The sequence below is a fragment of the Protobothrops mucrosquamatus genome, unplaced genomic scaffold, assembly GCF_001527695.2.
Source record: "Protobothrops mucrosquamatus isolate PMUCROS unplaced genomic scaffold, P.Mucros_1.0 scaffold1781, whole genome shotgun sequence".
Classification (NCBI taxonomy): Eukaryota; Metazoa; Chordata; class Lepidosauria; order Squamata; family Viperidae; genus Protobothrops; species Protobothrops mucrosquamatus.
In genome coordinates, this window is record NW_015387919.1 from 335,418 (window position 1) to 354,177 (window position 18,760).

Sequence of the window (18,760 nt, forward strand, 5' to 3'; positions counted from 1 at the left end):
ACCGCCAGGCCCCGAGACGACCGGCTGCCGGCTTCCCCGGCCGCCCGGCTCAGCTCTCCAACCTCTCCGCCAGGCCGCCAGGCCGCCCGGCTTCACTCTCCTCGCCCGGCCTCTCCAACCTCTCCGCCAGGCCCCGGCCTCTCCAACCTCTCCGCCAGGCCCCGAGACGACCCGCCGCCAGGCCCCGAGACGGCCCAACCTCTCCGCCAGGCCGCCCGGCTTCGCTCTCCTCGCCTGGTCCAATCTCTCCGCCAGGCCCCGAGACGACCTGCCGCCAGGCCCCGAGATGGCCCACCGCCGATTTCCCCGGCCACCCGGCTCCGTTCTACCCGCCAGGCCGCTCCGCTCGTCTGCTCGCCAGGCCGCTCCGCTCGCCAGGCCGCTCCACTCGTCTGCTCGGCTTCCCCTCACGGCTCACGGCTCCGCCCGGGTGGTTCTACCCGGCTCCGTTCTACCCGCCAGGCCGCTCCGCTCGTCTGCTCGCCAGGCCGCTCCGCTCACCAGGCCGCTCCGCTCGTCTGCTCGGCTTCCCCTCACGGCTCACGGCTCCGCCCGGGTGGTCCCGCGGTCCGACTCGTCCTTTTCGCTCGCCGACCCTCTCCTCCTTCCAACTCCGGCCGGCGAGCACCCCCGGACCTTTCAAGGCTCCCCCATCTCCGCTGAGGACCCCGCGGAGATTACGGAGCCAAAAACAGTAGGTCCGCCATCCTCACACATGCGCCTATAATACCTTTGTGACATGTTTTATGTTTTTTTCCATGCAACATATATTTATGTTTTTCCTGGTTTGCAGAATTTCATCTTGTTGTGCTATATTTGAATTGAATATGATACTTAAAATTGTATAATGAATGAATACATTTTAATTACTGCCTTTGGCCAGTCAGCAAATACAATAAACCTCACAATTGAAGCCTTACTCTTAAATCATTAAAGCTTTGTCTTGAGCTCAAAATTAAAGAAAAAAAACCCCTCGCAGCCATTTGCAGGTAGTCCTTGCTTAATGACCACGATTGGGGCTGGAATCTTAGTTGTTGAATGAAGTGGTTGTTAAAAAAATATTCTCGAAAAAGGTTCCCCCAACCTTAATTCTTCTTGAACAGTACCACATTTAAATATTCTTTCTATTCCGTTCAGTCATGTCCGATCCTCAGAGGATGCCTGGAAAAGCCCCTGCAGTTTTCTTGGCAAGGTTTTCCAGAAGTGCTTTTGCCATTGCCTCCTTCCGAGGGCTGAGAGTGAGTGATTGGCCCAACTGGCTTTGTGCCCAAGGCGGAACTAGAACTCACCATCGCCCGCTTTCTAGCCCAGTGCCTAAATCACTACACCAAACTGGCTCTCCTCACCCGATTAGATAGTAAGGAATCATTTTTGTTAGTAGAAGCAATGTACACATTCTCAAGTTCTCTGCAACATTACAAACCAGCAGATGTCACTATTTCCTTGTGTACCATTTTATCTGTGCTTGACCTACAGCTGAGTGCGTAACTTTTCCCTGAGCATCACTGATAGGGTGTGGGCACTTTTTGTTCAGAAGGAAAAAGAAATCCTTCCTGTTCACCCATTTTAATATGAGACAGCACAGAAAGTCTTTGGCAACCCCCAGTTCTCAACTGCTGCATATCAAGATTCTTGGCCCCCTCCCAAGAATCAGGGCCCTTTATCTGTGATTCAGAAGCAATTCAGCATCAGAGGGGTGGGGAGGGGTGGTACAGCATGATCCACTAGGGAAAAGTGGATTCAAACGATGGGGGACCTGGGTCTTAGCCCATCAAATAATAGACACAATCAGCACCAATCATCTGGTTTCCTCACCGTGTATTTGCGGAAGCCAACAGGAGCAGCTCCAACAATATTTTGTTCAGTATATTTATCTCCTCTTGCAGATTCAACCCGCGTCACCAGGCTCTGCCCAGACAGCCCCCAGATACCTTTAGAAAAGCCTGTCCCCTCTCCCGTGCGTCTGTGAAAGCAGGTCCTATTAGAAAAAGGACAAAAGTAGTCCTGCAGCAGATATGGCATTTTATTTCCAAAAGGATAATTATCAGAGACAATGTTTAGATTTTTCTTAGTGCTTCAAAAGATTTTATTTTGAAATAACTATCAGTGAAAGTCTGTTTAGAACTTCTGCTGTGTGTCCAAACAGAAACTCTACAGAGATGTTAAATGGCTTGCACATAGAACTAATCTGATTGATTGATTGATTGATTGATTGATATTGATAGATTACTTCACATTTCTTAACCACCCATCTTCTTATGCTGAAATCACAAGATTCACACTCACACCCCTGCTCAAATGCCGAAAAGGATCTTAACGCTTTTAATGTGCCCCTCACAAAACGGGAACAGAGTCTGCCTGGCAATCTGCAGCAGGGAAGCACATTCGTCTTAATGCAATTTCAGTCTTGTCTGGGATCAGGAACCCCACTTGTCAACAGGCTGCACTCACTCCAGTATGTTGAAGCATGTCAAGTATGTGACAAAAATTCTCCAGCATTCTGGAATGTGGGAATACTTCTGCACTTGGGTTTGTGGCCACCAACACCATTCAGTTCTAAACATACACAGGCAACTAACTGCTCATTCACCTGAACTGCAAGATGCGCAGCAAGTAAATTTGATAAATGCATAAATACATTGTGTGAGTTGGAATCGCCTTTACAATCACACACTTGAGCATCTGAAGACTAGAAATAATTGAATAACTTTAAGTTAGATCTAGAACTTGAAGTTAAAAACGGTTTGCCTTGAACTCAGCCTGGAGACGATGCTGGTGACCTCAGCATCACGAGGGGAGGGGCTGTGCAGGTCGTACCTGATTCGGGTCATGACCCAGAGACATCTGCATTACCTGGGGTTTCTTTACTTTGGTGATGTCACTGATTAAACAGACAAGCTGCTGCTAAAGTTGGCCTACGCTACTCCTGCTGCTGCCAGCGCCGTGGCAGTGCAGAAACATGCAACCATCTGTTCTTTGCTTTCTTCCATTTGTCATTTCTTGATGTTAACGCAAAGCGATGCTGGGCCCAGGGAGCACTACGTGCCTTTCCCTGTCACAGCACCTGGGGAGACAGTTCTTGCCAGACAATAATTAAATTTCTTCTCACCCAGTCAGCTGTGCTCATTTCAGCATAAACTCTAGGATGAGGGATTGGAAGGAGCTGTGGAAAACAAGGGCTCTGTCGAGTAAGTCCTGATTCTGTCATTTTGACTAATGCGTGACTTTTCATAGCTTTTCACTGAATGTCAAGTCATTTCATTCAAAAATGCGTTAACATGCAGAGTAGGAAGCTACCTTCCTCACTCAGGTCATTGCACTGTCACTCTCAACATTGCCTGCTTTGACGTGACATCAGCAGCCGTCAAGGAGAGGACCTGTCTAGCTCTGCTGCTTGAAGTTGGTTGAAGAGGAGGCAGGGCCCCTCTGAGAGGACCCAGCATCAGAGCTGCAGGATAGCCTTCCTCTCATCCACCGGTTTCCTGCAGCTCCACTCCTTGACTCTCCGTGGAGCGAGAAAGATGAGGCTGGTCATGTCACAGCATTTGACCTTCTCATGTTGACTAGGAAAGCTCTTTTTATCTGTGGCAGCTACGAACTGTGACATTGGGCAATAGTTGCACAGAGATGCTGTCAGAATATGGTCTGAGCATTTTAAACAACAACAAAAGAAAAGGCATTTGGGGGAAAGTGGAGTCCTACAGAGAAACAGAAGAGAAGTGGATTCATCTCAGTCTCCAAGTGCTTTTGCTATTCACCAGTAGAATCTCCATCTTGTTTGGATTTAATGTCCGCTTGTCCCCGCTCATCTAGCCCATTCAACTGCTTCTGTGGAGTTATGTAGTAGGGCTGAACAGAGCTTGTTCTCAGAGGTCTACTCTGAATGACTTCACCCTACAGTTTCTGGTAGAGGTGAAATGCCTTTGGGGACAAAGATATGAATTTGCAAGACATCAAAAGATGACAGGAACAAACAACTTGAAAGCAGACTAGTCTGTTACTATTCCAAGCATTCTTAATAGCTTTTATTTATTTTTATTCAATTTACTTATCAGAGATCTTGAAATCCTGTTTGTGCAAATCCAATTCTAGTATCAGAAAGGAGAAATTGACAATGGGCCAACCACCTACATTGTTTGAAGTCTTCCGGCACCATCTTCTATGTGGCCCCTGAAGGAAGGACCAGAACCGCCACACAGCTATGACCCCTGGCCCATCACTGACAAGTGGTCCCGAAAGATGCTGAGGCCCATGAGGCTGAAAGCAATAAGAATCTGGGAGGTCAAACAGAATCAGATTCCCCACCATCTATTTGCCAGAATAAATCACCTGCGCAAATGATTAAAGCAGTCCAAAATCCAAGTAAAGCACTGATTGAAATAGATCCAGACCATCAGCTATTCAAATGCAGCTAAATAGGCTGCCATTTTCACATAAATGGAGGATGTAAGGCTAGCGTATAATTGCAGTGGTCGTCCAGAACCATGAAGCGCTTTTTTGTGGTTTAATTGCCTTGTTTGATTGTCTGTGGAGGCCTTAATCATCTTCTGTAGCCATGAGACCGGAGAGGGGGAAGAAGGTTTAAGCCAAGGAGCCAAACGGAGGTGACTGAGGTGCAAAGAGCAAGAGGAACGGAGAGCCTCCAACCATTCAAGCTTCCCTCACACGGGGTGCAGCACCTCCTGCACTTGGTTGCTCTCCGTTCTCTGGTAAAACAAGGCGCTCCCTGAGCCACGTTGAAGGAAGAGCAAGGGATGAGGCCGCCCTTCCTGGCCATCTCTGGGTGCAGCAAAAGGGGTGGGGCTTAAACGGAATGGCCCACAGATGAGGGAGGAAATTCTGGGACCATCAAGTGCCTGGGTTGGACCATTTTAACTAATCGACATGTCGATTATAGCTTATGTTTTACAGGTAATCCTCGACTTATGACCACAATTGAGCCCAAAATTTCTGTTGTTAAGTGAGACATTTGTTAAGTGAGTTTAGCTCCATTTTACACCTTTTTTGCCACAGTTGTATGAATCACTGCAGTTGCTAAGTTAGTAACACAATTGTTCTGTGAATCTGACTTCCCCACTGACTTTGCTTGTCAGAAGGTCACAAATGACTCCAGGACATGTAACGGTCATAAATATGAGTCAGTTGCCAAGCATCAGAATTTAGATCACATGACCATGGGGATGCTGCAACGGTCTTAATTGTGAAAAGCTGCCATAAGTCATTTTTTTCACTGCCCTTGTAACTTCAAACGGTCACTAAACGAACTTCTGTAAGTGGAGGACTTCCTGTAACCTCACCTCCCTCTGAAATTCCCCAGCCCCTGAGGAAGGCCCGTGTTTGGGTGAGCCTCCCGTCTCTGGAGGGCTGTGCAGTTGTGTGCTGAGGCGGCCCTTCTCCTTCCGTCTGAAAAGGGGAGAGGCCCCCTTCTTCTCTCAAGACAGGGATGCCTGTATCTTATGGAACAAATTCCAGGCATTGTAAGATATTATAGCCCACCCCCATCCTCTCCCAAAAATCATAATTAGCTGTCCTGAGATCTCATAAAGGATGCAATATTTGTGAGTCCATAATATAAATTCACACACAGGGCTGGTTCTTGCAAAAATCTCCCTTATAACTAGATAATTTAAATAATTTGTTGCAAGCAGCTGCCTCCAGTTTTTGGAGCTGGGGCTCTGATGAAACCATCCTCCACATTAAGGGCCCTTGGATGCTAATTGAGGGAAGCATGTTCCTCCAAAGCTGATCATTTGTCTTCATCATCTCTGACCATCCTTGAGTGCCCTGACAGGAATCTCTGTTTGGAAGATAATAGGAACCACGATTGCTGAGAGGGAATCTAATGCTTCATCAGCCTTTGGGAGCAATTTGTATTCATTAATGTTCTCGCAGATTAACTTTCCCTGATTAATAGATGAGCGTTGTAGGCACCAGGGCTGTCCTGCTTGAGCTGCGTTGATAAATCAGCCCTGACTGTCATCAAAGACTAATAGAACGGAAGCCTCACAGTCGCCCATCGCCTCATCTCCTTTCGTCGTCATCGTGTTCTTTCCCACTGACTGCCCGAAGCAGGTCAGGGAAGAAGCTTTGGGTCATCAGCCAAACCAACTCATCGCTCTCCTTCAGACGGTGGGATAGGGCATCCAGAGCCCGTGAATACATGCATTAGGTAGAAGGAAGATTTGGTTCTCCCTTCTTCAAATTCATAGGGTGTACCAAAAATCAGGCCCAGAGGCCAACAGACGGTCTAAAGGAGCCCCTCACAAAAGAATTTGCAAATGTCAGAGAACAAGTTGTTCTTCTAGGGATGTTCAAAGGTCAAACGAGTGAGGACCTTTTGAGAAAGAAATGGCAACCCGTTCAAACATTTAATGTAATCTTTATAATAAATTGTCTATTTTTATTTATTTATTATCAAACTTCTATGGCGCCCATCTCACCAAGTGTATTGTTTTACAAAATGAAACATATAGCAGTGTATGTTGTATTTAAATTTATGTGGTAAGCAGTTGATAATCCTTGAATTATGAAAAAAAAGCAATATGTTGCTATTTGTTAAAACCAAAATAACTATAATTTACAGTTTTGTAAATTACACTTTGGGGTCTGTTCTGATGAACTTCTCCGTTCATCCCAGAAAATAAATCAAAGGAAGGAACAACATCTGCAGGCATGGATTGCCCTCCTCTGTCTAATGGACCTTACTCCTGTTAAATAAAAATCAATATTTCTCACATACCTTGAGCATCCCAATCAACCAGTTTCCTGTCTCCCATCATCTCTTTTGTCTTTTGTTAAGGTTAACACTGAGTGCTGACAGTTCTTCTGGAACCCACCCACCCCTGTGTGGGATATTGAGGGCCAATGGGAGGTCTCTCCTCCTGCTGCTCGGGGGAGGGTCAGAGGAACACAGGGGCCCAGCCAAGGAAGGGCCAGCACACGCCCTCCCCACAAGTAAACTTTGGCTAGGTCTGGTTACGTCCTCCTGTGCCCAACTACAATATGAGAACAAGACAAAGGACAGTGGACAAGAGTTCCTGCTATTTGTCTCTATCCTGGTTTTATCCAAAATGGTTTTTTTTCTTTTTAACATACCAGTTTTCCATGGTTTGTCAGACACTGAAATATCCACCACGCATAGAAGACCTGCCTCAGAAAAGACTCGAGTATTCTTGAGCACAAAGGTTTCACAGATGTAATTGATCCAGAAGATCTTTTTGTTTTGGAGAACCCACAAGAACAGCATTCTTCCTCAAAGCATTTGCGTGTCCTGGGGCCCCATGCCAAGGAAATGCATGCAACGTTGCCTGTGTTTTTGCAAAAGGGGCCGTGCGCAATGGTGCAAAATGGGAGAAGGAGGAGATATTTGAAGGGCTGTCTGTATTTCAGCTCAGATTGTTGGGGTGTGGGAGGCTGTCACTGGGTTAACTGTCTGGGCGCTCACAGTTCTGATTAGGGAAGGAAGGCTGAAAAGACAGCAAAGAGCCTTTGGTATAAAAGCAATTGCAATGGGAAGATAAGGGGTGTGTGTGAAATTCAGATATTTGCATAATGACGGGATTGTTGTGTCTTCTAACAGAAAACACAGAAACTTTCAACCTGGGTGACATGTACATGAAGGCTAATCAAAATGAGTTCTTGTCCATTCTCATCCTGGTTTTGCCTGGTGTGGGAACTAAGGAAACAGTCTACCATATGCCTGCCCTGAAGAATCTTAAAATATGTATTGTTGCTGGCAAGGAAACGATAAAGGAACATAATTAGGCAATGATGACCCCAAAACAAACATAGATTCTTTCCTGGATGCCACAAGCCATCTGTGCTTGCCTGATGTTTATAGAATCTTCATTAGTGGAGAGCCTCAATAGATAAGAGGCTCAACTGGAACATCAATGGCTGAGATAAGGGCAAGTGCACAACCAATCTGAGGATTCACAAGGGGCTGGGAAAAAAAACCCCCCCACACACACAGCAGAAACACAGCTTTAGAAAGTGACAGGCCTTTTTTTTTAATTCACTGCATGTTCTTTAGACTTCATCAGACAAAACTTTGCTGTTCTGGATCATTTGTTTTCCCCCAGCCCTGGAAACTTAACAACATGTTATATTTTGGTGCCTGGACTCTTCTGTACGCCATCCTCGTTGTCCTGCAAAGTGAAACCCTCATGGGAAACCAGCCCAGCTTACCCACAAAGGAGAATTCTCACAAATCTTCTGGTGAACTTGGAAATGTGGAGGGAGAGGCCTATTTCGACTTTAAGGCTTTTCTGGAGAACCTGAAAGCTGATTTTTTAAGGAACTTGAACTTATCGGCAATACCTTCACAAGAAAAGCTCAAAGAGGAACCACCCCAGTTCATGATTGATTTATATAACAGATACAGCCAGGACAAGTCCTCCAGTCCCATTGCTAACGTTGTGCGCAGCTTCAGACCTGAAGGTATGAGTAGTTTTCAATGGGTGAGGTAGAGTTTTTTGAGGCGACAATTGGGATCCCAAATTCCATTGGAACAGGTTTTTTTTTTAAATTCTCCACTTGTTTTGTTTTATAATGTAAGATATAAAGAAGGACGTTTTAAAAAAGAAAAATGAAGGCACCGATAAATTATCAATGTAATTTGCATCAATTTCTCAGACCAATGTTAGTACTTCTATAGTTCTTTTAAAGTGCAGGTATACAGTTCTGCTAGCATACAATGCAGCTCTGAATAATCTCTGGGTATTCTAGAAATCTCAGGAACCATGAACATTTGTCAGAGGGTGTGTTTGTGTGTGTGTGTGTGTGTGTGCTGGAGATCCTGAAATCAAAAGAAAACTCACGCCATTTCATTTCCTCCTGACCTCCAGGTTCTCCTGAGCCAAAATTGTCCAGCTTTGATCATGGCCCGATGCTTCGGGATCTTTCTCTTTACTCTGGTTCAACTATAGATTAGTCTTGGCTATCAGCCGCCTCCTTTTCAATATTGCCAGGTGGAGTAAAATGTTTTCAGCTTTGCTCCAGGAGGAAGAGGTCTTTAAGTACTAAATTAAAAAAAAAAAAAGCTAGAACAAATGTTAGGATGGTATTATCTGGTTGTAATTGCTGTTTCAGAGGAGATTCAGAAACAGGTCAATTGACCTAAAGCCGAGGACAAAGGCAAGCAGGCTTTGAGAGCCCATCTCCCCAACCTAGAAGAACGCGCCATTAATTATGTGCTTATTTACTAATTTGTTTGGCTTCGTGGAAGAAGTCCCAACCCTGCTCATCACCAAAGGTTGGTCAACATGGAACTCTTCTGAAAGGCAGTTAATTAACTGATCAGTTAACACAGAGCCATCCAAATGTTACAAGGGGTTTAAAAATGTAATAAACACATAAGTAAGTTTATATGGAAGATGAAAAAGTTGGCAAATCTCCCATTCCCCCTTAGATAATTGGCCCCTCCCTGTGTCCCACCAACTCAAAGTCACAGATAAAATATTGAACACATCATCAACAAAAATACAAAACTCAACACTCACACATTTAGGCAAAGAAACCAGCTAATGTCTCCAATCTCTTTTGATAAACATAGATCTGGAGCCCATATAAGGTTCTAAAGTTTCTAAGAAGCCTTTAAGAGGATTTTTTTTAAAATAAAAAGTCTACCCACTTTAATCTTTTCCTTTTGCCTACAGCAGATTTTTAGGCTGATAACTTTCCCAGTTGATACTAATCATTCAACCAAAACAGTGCAAATCGCCCATTCTCTGAAGTTTTCCTAATCTCTTTTTAGACAGAGCAAGTCTAGTGAAATGTTCAGTGTTGGTTTAGAACAGTGTTTCTCAACCTTGACAATTTTAAGGCATGTGGACTTCAACTCCCAGAATTCCACAGCCAGCATTGCTGGCTATGGAATTCTGGGAGTTGAAGTCTACATGCCTTAAAATTGTCAAGGTTGAGAAACACTGGTTTAGAACCAAGGAAAGCCAGGTCTGAGCCTCCCCCCCTCATCCAGAAGGGGTTGAATCTGTCTGAATATGCTTTTCCGTAATAGTTAAAGTAGCTCTATTATGAGTTAAAGCACAGCCAATACAATCAATTTAGTGTGTGTGTGTGTGTGTGTGTGTGTGTGTGTGTGTGTGTGTGTGTGTGTGTAAATTATATTCCACTTTCATTTTACAGCCACTCTGAGGGGTGAGTTGGGCTAAGAAAGAAGGATGGACCAAAATCACAAAACCAGCTTCCATACCTAAAACTCTCTCCCAGTTGCTACCACCTGAACCGCTATAGCCATTCATCTCAATCAATGATTCCAGGCAGTTTACAATATGCTGGAAAATATGCCTACTTCCCCATATTATTATTACCTTTCACTTATATAGGCATAATTTAATTGCTTTACTTTGTTTCATATTAGCATTTTAGTAATATTGGTAATGAAATGTTGAAGTTTCAGCATTGGACATATTTCCTAATATTCAGGTTTGCATTCCTTTCTGTGCTAGAGAAAGTCAATTATCATTATAACAGTGTTTATCATTTTCTCCATCAGATATTTCTTCTTTCTCTTCACTGGAAATAAATCAGAAATACCTCTTTCTCTTCAACGTTTCCATCCCATGGCATGAAGAAGTCACTAAAGCTGAGCTGAGGATCCACATTGCATGTCAGAAAGAGGCCGAGTGCTTTCCTCATGTTCATGGGAACGTAGTAATTTATGACATGCATGAAGGAGATAAAGGGGAGGAAGTAGAGGGCGTAAAGAACTTCCTCGCCTCCAGAGAAATCCAGGGATGTGGCTGGGTGACATTTGATGTGTCCAGCACTGTGAAAAAATGGGTCAAGGCAGAAAAGACCAGGACTGTCAACCGGTTGGAAACCGCCATGAAGAGCTATGATCCAAGTGATTTCAACTGTGGGCATCTGAACATCAGTGTGGCTCCTGACTCAAACCATCTGCCCTCCCTGATAGTGTTTTCTAATGATCACGGCAAGACGGTCAAAGCAAACCATGCAGAGCTCCAGGAAATGGTGGCACATGAACAGGAGGATGTGCTGAAGAGTTTAGCGAAGGACCATGCTGCCCACAGGCGGAATTCTTGGCCTGTCCACGGGACCCACCACTCCCTGTCAAGAAGCAAGCGAAGTACTGAGCTCAACCATTGCCGGAAAACAGCCCTCCATGTGAATTTTAAAGAAATTGGCTGGAACTGGATCATTGCTCCTCCAGATTACGAGGCTTTTCAATGTAAAGGGGGCTGCTTCTATCCTCTGACTGACAATGTTACCCCAACCAAACATGCAATTGTCCAGACCTTGGTCCACTACAAAAACCCCAAGAAAGCTGTCAAGGCCTGTTGTGTTCCCACGAAGCTGGAAGCAATCTCCATGCTTTATAAAGATGAGGCCGGAACCCCCACCCTGAAATACGAATACGAAGGGATGAAAGTAGCCGAATGTGGCTGCCGGTAGTATGAGAGGACCTCGCATTCATAATTTAAACATAAAGTTGTGAGTGCAGCCCTTTCTCCCTGAATTTCTCATAGAATGGCACTTGTTGTAAATCAGTGACTAAGAATGGAACCATTAATTTCTAGACCGAATCTCTCTTACCTACATAGCTCTTTCTCCCCCTGCAATATTTCCTTTATATACTTACTGTATATTTTTAGGAAGATATCATTAAAAGAACCTCTATCTGTGCCCATCAACTGTACTGTAAATATTTGTGGGGTCTTATTGACTGCAGGAGCTATTTCCAGAAGATGAACCGCTGATGACCGTATGCGCGGTTGCAGGAGTTCTTTTGACTATTGTGCCAATATCACGTATGTTTACAGAACTGTAGTTTTTTTCTCCAGCCCCCAAAGGGTGGGTGTTTTTTTCACATTTCCATCATAGAAAAAACATTTAGAAGGAAAGCATTATGAAATACTTTTCTAGTAGTGTAATTATTTTCCAAGCAGTGAAAAAATGTTTTAAAATGATATTGAAATCTGACTACTATAAAGATTACTAAAGTACAATATGCAATGTGTAAACAACTTTGATACATGAAATGCATTCTGGGTGCTTCCTTTATCCCAAATTGACTTCAATTTGTTATCTCTATTCTAAAACTCACCATAGATTTGGTAGGATTGGCATCCTCACCCACCTGCCATAGAGAAGACACCAGAAGTAGGTAGAAAAGAAGGAAGTTAGGATAGGGCTGCAAACAAGTTGTTGTTTCATGTAATAAACCTTATCTAGATTGTGGGATTCAGCACTCTAAAATGTCATATTTTTCAACTATGAATTTTCGTTGGGTCAAAAAGGTACAAAGGATAGGAGTAACCAGGCCCCAAAGATGTCAGGGCCGGGTAAGAAGGGACCCAACATTCAGAGTCCCTAAAAATAACTCAATAAAGAAATGAATAAAAACGGAGTAATGAAATAACACTAAATGACTATTTTAGAGAAAGGGCTAGTCCATTGTCACAAGGAGAGAAATAAACAAAATAAATGGAAGCTTTATGAGTGTCACTTGTCACATTTACCTCAAATATGAGCAGTTCTAAAAGAAACATTAAAGGACCAGCCCCAAATGGGCACGTTATCTGAGCGATTCGTTCCACAGAACAATTTTTGTGGTCTCCAGATATGAAAGAGAAATCGTATAAACTTTGTTGGGGGGGAAAAGGACTTTACTAATCATCTAAAGTCCCATCTGAAAAAAGTATAAGATCTCCCTGGCCATCAGGTTCTTCTGCTCTGCCAAGATGAGTACGGAAAACAGCAATTCCATCCACTGAATCCCTCTCACACACCCAGCCAGGCCATGGAAAGCTTAAGGGATGGGATTTAAAGAACAGATATTTGAGTGCCCAAACGTTATCAGCGTTACCAATCTAGGTTGGCCCAAACATGCTGCTAGAAGACACACCACCATGATGGGCTGCAAAAACCCTGACAATCACCATGTGACAGCCAAGTTATTTGCATCCGGCATTTCTTTGCTGCTATCTATAATAATAATAATAATAATAATAATAATAATAATAATAATAATAATAATAATAATAATAATAATAATAATAATAATAATAATAATAATAATAATAAAGTTGGAAGGGACCTTGGACACCATTGGCATTGACAAATTCGCTATTAGTCAATTGCAAAAGGCGGCCTTACTAGGAACTGCTTCCATCCTGCGACGGTATCTGTAATACCATCAAACATCCACATCTGCCTATCCCAGGTCCTGGGAAAGGACTCGATAGGTAGACAAAATGCCAAATCCAGTCTGAACATCTGGCTGACTGTGCGATGATCCATAATAATAATAAAGTTGGAAGGGACCTTGGAGGTCATCAAGTCCAACCCCCTGCTCAGGCAGGAAACCCTATACCATTTCAGACAAATGGCTGTCCAGTCTCTTCTTAAAAACTTCCAGCCTTGGAGCACCCACCTGGCGGTCACCTGGATTTTTGCAGGTCAGGTAATCCTAGAAGGAATCTCCATCTCAGCTCTTTCTTTCTGGTGCTTTCCTTTGGCTAAGCAGCCGGTATCTCCTCTCGAGTTCTCTTGTCCATCTGGCCTCTATTTTTACCTACGTACTTGAGTGATCACATACAGAACTACATGACTTTCGCAGAGGGACGGAATCCTTTATCTCTATTCTCACAAAGCCTTGACCTTCTGAATATTTTGAGCCTTTCCATAGATAAACCTGTGGCTCATCAGTTAAACTGCCTTGAGAGGCCCTCGTGAGAGGCCCGTTTACCAATAAAGGGAGAATATTTGCAGCTCAGGGCTGACATGAGGGGTCCTTAGTGCTCTCAGAGCTCAGCTGGTTTCCTTGCCATTGACTTTTCCTTGCCATTGACGTTTCATTGGCAACATCATGAGGGCTAGTGACGATAGCAATGCATCAGCACTGATGATATTCCCTGGTTGGCAAATGGAAAAGAAATAAGCTAAGCTCGGAGAGCCCCAAGGAGCCTTCAGGCCCATTTACTCTCCCTTTTTACCTGCTCACTTAAAGGGAGTGAATGTGTCAATAGATGGAAACAGGAGAGCTGAGCAAGCTCAAGGTCTTCTTTTATTTATTAACTAGCTGTACCCGGCCACGCGTTGCTGTGGCTCAGTCTGGTTAAATGGAAAAGAAAGAAAAGAGAAAGCGCACGTTTGTGTCACAGGTGTGGCATCTATATAATAGTAGGTATATAAAAACACGCACGTATTCAAATGCAATGTTGTGTCAAAATTTCAAAGCAATCGGTGAAGAACTTTCGGAGATTTAAGATTTTGAACAAATGAACATTTACATTTTTATTTATATAGATTTCAATTTCATTTGATTCCATGCCTTTCCATCCCCCATGATGCTTCGGGCTTCTTACAGTCAAGAAAATATAAAATAATAAAAAGAAGTTCAATGCTTTAAAATGTCACATATTTATATTTATGCATAATATAAAGCTTGAAATCCTGATCAGCCAATACAGGAGCCCTATTAAAATGGGTCCAAATAATCAATAACTTCTGGAATGTGCTGGAATTGAGCATAAATCTGGAATTGAGAGCATCCCCACCTTTTCCATCAATGTAGTTGAGGCAAGCCTGTCATTTTTCAGCTTGAAGTCTCCAACATTTCTTTTATGTAGTGGAGAAAGGGTGATGTTCTCTCCATACATCTTGTCCACATCACTGAGAAGAATCCAAAATAGTATATTAAAATTACATTAATATGATTGTTCAAAGAAAAATCTTCATCAGGGTCCAGTCCAAGCCAGGAATAAACAAAATGGAGACTGCTTTAGAAAGGAGGTTCTTGTTTATTTAGTTGCCAGAAACTACAGTGACAGCAGCATGTTTCTGGGGTGGCTGACCACATGGAGCTGGGAGTGGTGGGTTTTTATATCTTCTTGGGCTTTTGTGTTTAGAGTTGTTCCTGTGGCATGAACTTTGACCTGAGCTTTTGAATGTGTCATTTTGGTATTCTGATGGTGGTGGGTTAAATCTATTATGTCCTAAAGGTCATGTCCTGCTTCCCTGGGGCTGTGGCTGATGGCTATGTCCTGTGTTGGATTTTTTTGGGTGAGATGTTAGTTCTAGGCATCTTTGTCTTTCTAATCCCATCAGCTCCAAGCTTCCTGGCTCCAGTCTTTCTGAAAGGATTATCAAATCTGCATTTCTACAGACCTGGCTTCTGCTTGTGGCAGAGAGACTTGGGCTTGCTTTCTTTTGGATAAATATAATATTCTGCTTTTTAAATATCCCCCAAAATATTTCCTTCTTGGGGAAGGGTTGACTTCCCACATGATCTTTCCCAAATGTGGAGTTGTGCGCTTCTCTCAGCTGTTTTTGTTTGCTTGTTTTTGTTGAAAAGTATCCACTGTAGCTATATTTTTGACCAGCTGTAGTTCTATAACTTTTCTTTCCTGAATCTTCACTTCCTATTCTGAAAAAAGGATCGATTAGTCAACCTATTTTTAATTTTAGAAGTAAATTTTAAACTTACTCTTAAAATAGTTGAGAATAATCATGGAAAATTTGTATTTAAAAATCAGCACTCCTCAATCAATCTTTATTACATCCATAAATAATTAGATAAACACACCCACACATACACACACATATAAATATATGTTGATAATTATGAAAAAGTAAAATAAAAAAATGAATACAGTTCTTCAATGACAAGGAAAGAGGCTGGGCAACCCAGCAGAATCCTGGTGGGGCCGGAGGAGCCACGAAGAGGACAGGAGACCCCTTCTCGTTCAGGAATTTCTTCAGAATGGGATCCACAAAAGACACCCAGGATTCCCCAAAGAGGAAACAGCACTCCTCCACAAAGGGGCAGGCACGGATCAGGGGTTGTTGTTTTTTCTAAACACAATTGCCCTTCCCTCCGCACACTTTCTGCCCAATCCTCCCATCTCTAACCAAAGTCCAGGGGATTTTGCTTTCCCTTCACCAACTCCCAATGGTGCCCACCGACTCACTTCAGCTCCCCCAGGAGGCAGTGCCGCTTTCTTCCCTGGATGGAATCGCTCAGGCGGGCTCCCTCTGGGCTCCCGGGCTTAGGGTAAGCGTTTCATGGTTAACTGGGGCCATGTAATCAGCAGATGGAGGGATGAGTCAATCAGGATTTCTTTGTCTTGCGTTACAGGCAAAGGGCTTCTCGTGCTGCCACATCTCCCTAAAAGCAAATCGCATTCCCGCTCCCACCTACGGCCCTCCAGCCAGAACTGTTGTGATTCCTTCTTTCCATCTCTTTCTATCGCTAGCAAAAGAGTCCAAGAGAAATGAAATAATTCCAACGGTTTCATTCTGTCAAGATCTATTTCTCCTGAAACAGCAGCCATATGTTCAGGGGTGGTATTACAAGTAAATCCTTACCGATTACACTTACGAAGATCAAAGTCACCTCAGGATTTAGCAGCATTCTGGGGATAGTGCAGAGTGCAGCCAGGAGCAGTGATAATAACAGAGGTTTTAGCTAAATCATAAAATACTATTTCTTACTCTTTTTTAGTTCTTGGCATAATGTTGCTTGGCCTGAGAGTGAATGACGTGACAGCCGTGTGCTGTACGTATCTAGCTTTTTAATTAGTCAAGCAAATATTGTAATGAAGCAAATGTCCCTCACTGAAAATGTCCCTCCCGGAAGAAGCGCAGGTGAAGGGCTGGTCCACTGCAAACCCCTTGGCCAGAGAAGAGGCTCCACCCTGACCCTGGGCCTTTCTTCGCCCCAGGACGAAGCGCTTCATGTGAGGGTCTTCTATGCCTTTAGAGCAGGACGTGGTGTTTTTTTTTTGTTTTATCACCAAAGCCCTGAGCTTTGCTCTTCTGGCATTTATCTCACCAAACTTTTTATTTATTTGTTTGTTTATTGGCTTCTAAAAAAGAAAAAAGAAAACAGAAGACCAAACAGAATTGATGAATAAACTGGGTTTTAAGATTGAGAAGAAAGTAAAATATCTGGGTATCTTTATGATAAATACAAATTGTATGTTATTTCAAAATAACTATAATAAGACCTGGAAGGAAATTATAAAGATGTTTGTGATAGTGGCGAATATCTGTAGCTCAGGCGGAGGATGAGGGTGGAGGTTCGTTCTCTGAGCTTGTGTTTCCGATCGTTTTGTTACCAGGCTGAGCAACACCTTCAGCGGAGTTTAGGGGATGTCGGTGTCGGTGTTCTGCTGCTTATAAGGGCTATAAGCCCTTCATCATCATCATCATCCTAGCCATTGTCTATCCACTGCAGGATGAAGGCCTCTTCCGCATGTTTCCAACCAATACAGTCCTGGGCTTCCTTTTGCCAGTTGGGCCCGCCATGCTTAGCTGATGTTGTTGCTCCATCTTGTTTTAAGTCTCTTTCGTGGAGGCTTTTGATCAAGTGGCATCTGTTCCAGGACCACCTTGGTCCACCTGCCCTCAGTTCTTCTTCCTATGTGACCATTTCAGTTCTTTTACTCTCTTGGATGGCATCATATACTTTAGTTTGTTCTCTCATCCATCTTTCTGTCTTGTCTTGTAATGCCAAGCATGTATCTTTCCATGGCTCTTTTGTACCGATTGTGAGGGCCGTGTCCATGGTTCATTGGCATATGTTAGAACAGGCAGCATATGTTGATCGGAAGCTTTTCAGGTATGGGGGAGGTTGTTCTTGAAAATTACACTTAGCTTGCCAAATGCCTGCCAACCACATTTAACACACCATTCAATTTCCTTTATTCTATCATCTTCCACTGAGATCCGTTGGCTAAGGTATATGTAGTGGTCTACTACATCTAGTTTTTCTCCAGATATATTTTTTTTCTTTCTTTGGTGAATTTATTAAACATAACCTGGCTCTTTTTCAGGTTTATTTTTAAGCCAAAGGTTCTTCTGCTTTGTGCAGCTTTTGTATGTGCTTTTGTAACTCTTCTGGGTCTTGTGAGAAAAGAATGACATCATCTGCAAATCTTGTGATTTAAATAGGTGCCATTGATTTTTATTCCAATATTTTGCCCTGTCTAGTTTGCAAAATACTTCTTCAAGACAGGCTGAGAAAAGGATAGGTGATATTGTATCACCTTGTTGTACACCTCGTTTATGTTGATTTCCACTTTAAGGTCATTAAGGCAAATTGTCACCAATTTTTTCATATATTGATTTTAATAAGTTTATGTAACCCCGGCTGAGCAATGCATTAGTATATTGCTTGCTGGAATACTGAGTCAAATGCTTTTTGTAGTCAATGAAAGCCATGCACAGAGACATGTTGTACTAGTGCCTTTCAATGAGTTGCTGACTAACCTGGATGTGATCCATTGTGCTGCAGCCACTTCTGATCTCTGCCTGCTCCTATGGCTATGCATCATTTAATGTTCTCAATATTCTTTTTGCTATTATTATTTTTTTTTTTTTTATCACTAACTTCTATGCCGCCCTTCTCCCCACGGGACTCAGGGCGGCTCACAGCATGTTAAAAAACAACACAAAAAACATTTCCCCTATAAAACCAATTAAAAACCAAATATATTAATGGCTGTGTCATTATTAAAATCTTTAAAAATTATTCCCTATTTAAAATTATCTTGATGAAAACCTTGTACATGACTAAAAGAAGTCTTATTGGGCAATAATTCTTTAAATCATCTTGGGCCTCTTTCTTGTGTATAAGAATCACTTCAGCATTTTCCCAAGCATTTGGATATTTTTTCTTCTCTGAGGCATCTTGAATATAGTTTTACTAGTATCTTGTGTAAAGTGTGACCACCAACTTTCAGCATTTCAAATGTAACACTGAAGCTTTGTCATT

General features: G+C 43.0%; 2 protein-coding genes across 2 annotated transcripts in view; both read left to right on the forward strand.

The window, feature by feature from the left end:
- The window catches only part of PTPN20 (protein tyrosine phosphatase non-receptor type 20), a 21,322-nt gene extending 13,558 nt beyond the window's left edge, over positions 1-7,764 (forward strand). The window contains exon 10 of the mRNA XM_029285506.1: positions 7,580-7,764. Within this exon, the coding sequence (XP_029141339.1) occupies positions 7,580-7,764 (185 nt within the window). The remainder of the gene's footprint in view (positions 1-7,579) is intronic.
- Positions 7,765-8,099: 335 nt separating this feature from the next.
- Positions 8,100-11,433, forward strand: GDF2 (growth differentiation factor 2). Its single transcript, XM_015823137.1, has 2 exons — positions 8,100-8,439; positions 10,514-11,433. The coding sequence occupies exons 1-2, from the start codon at positions 8,100-8,102 to the stop codon at positions 11,431-11,433; spliced, it is 1,260 nt and encodes a 419-aa protein (XP_015678623.1).
- The last annotated feature ends 7,327 nt before the right edge of the window (positions 11,434-18,760 follow it).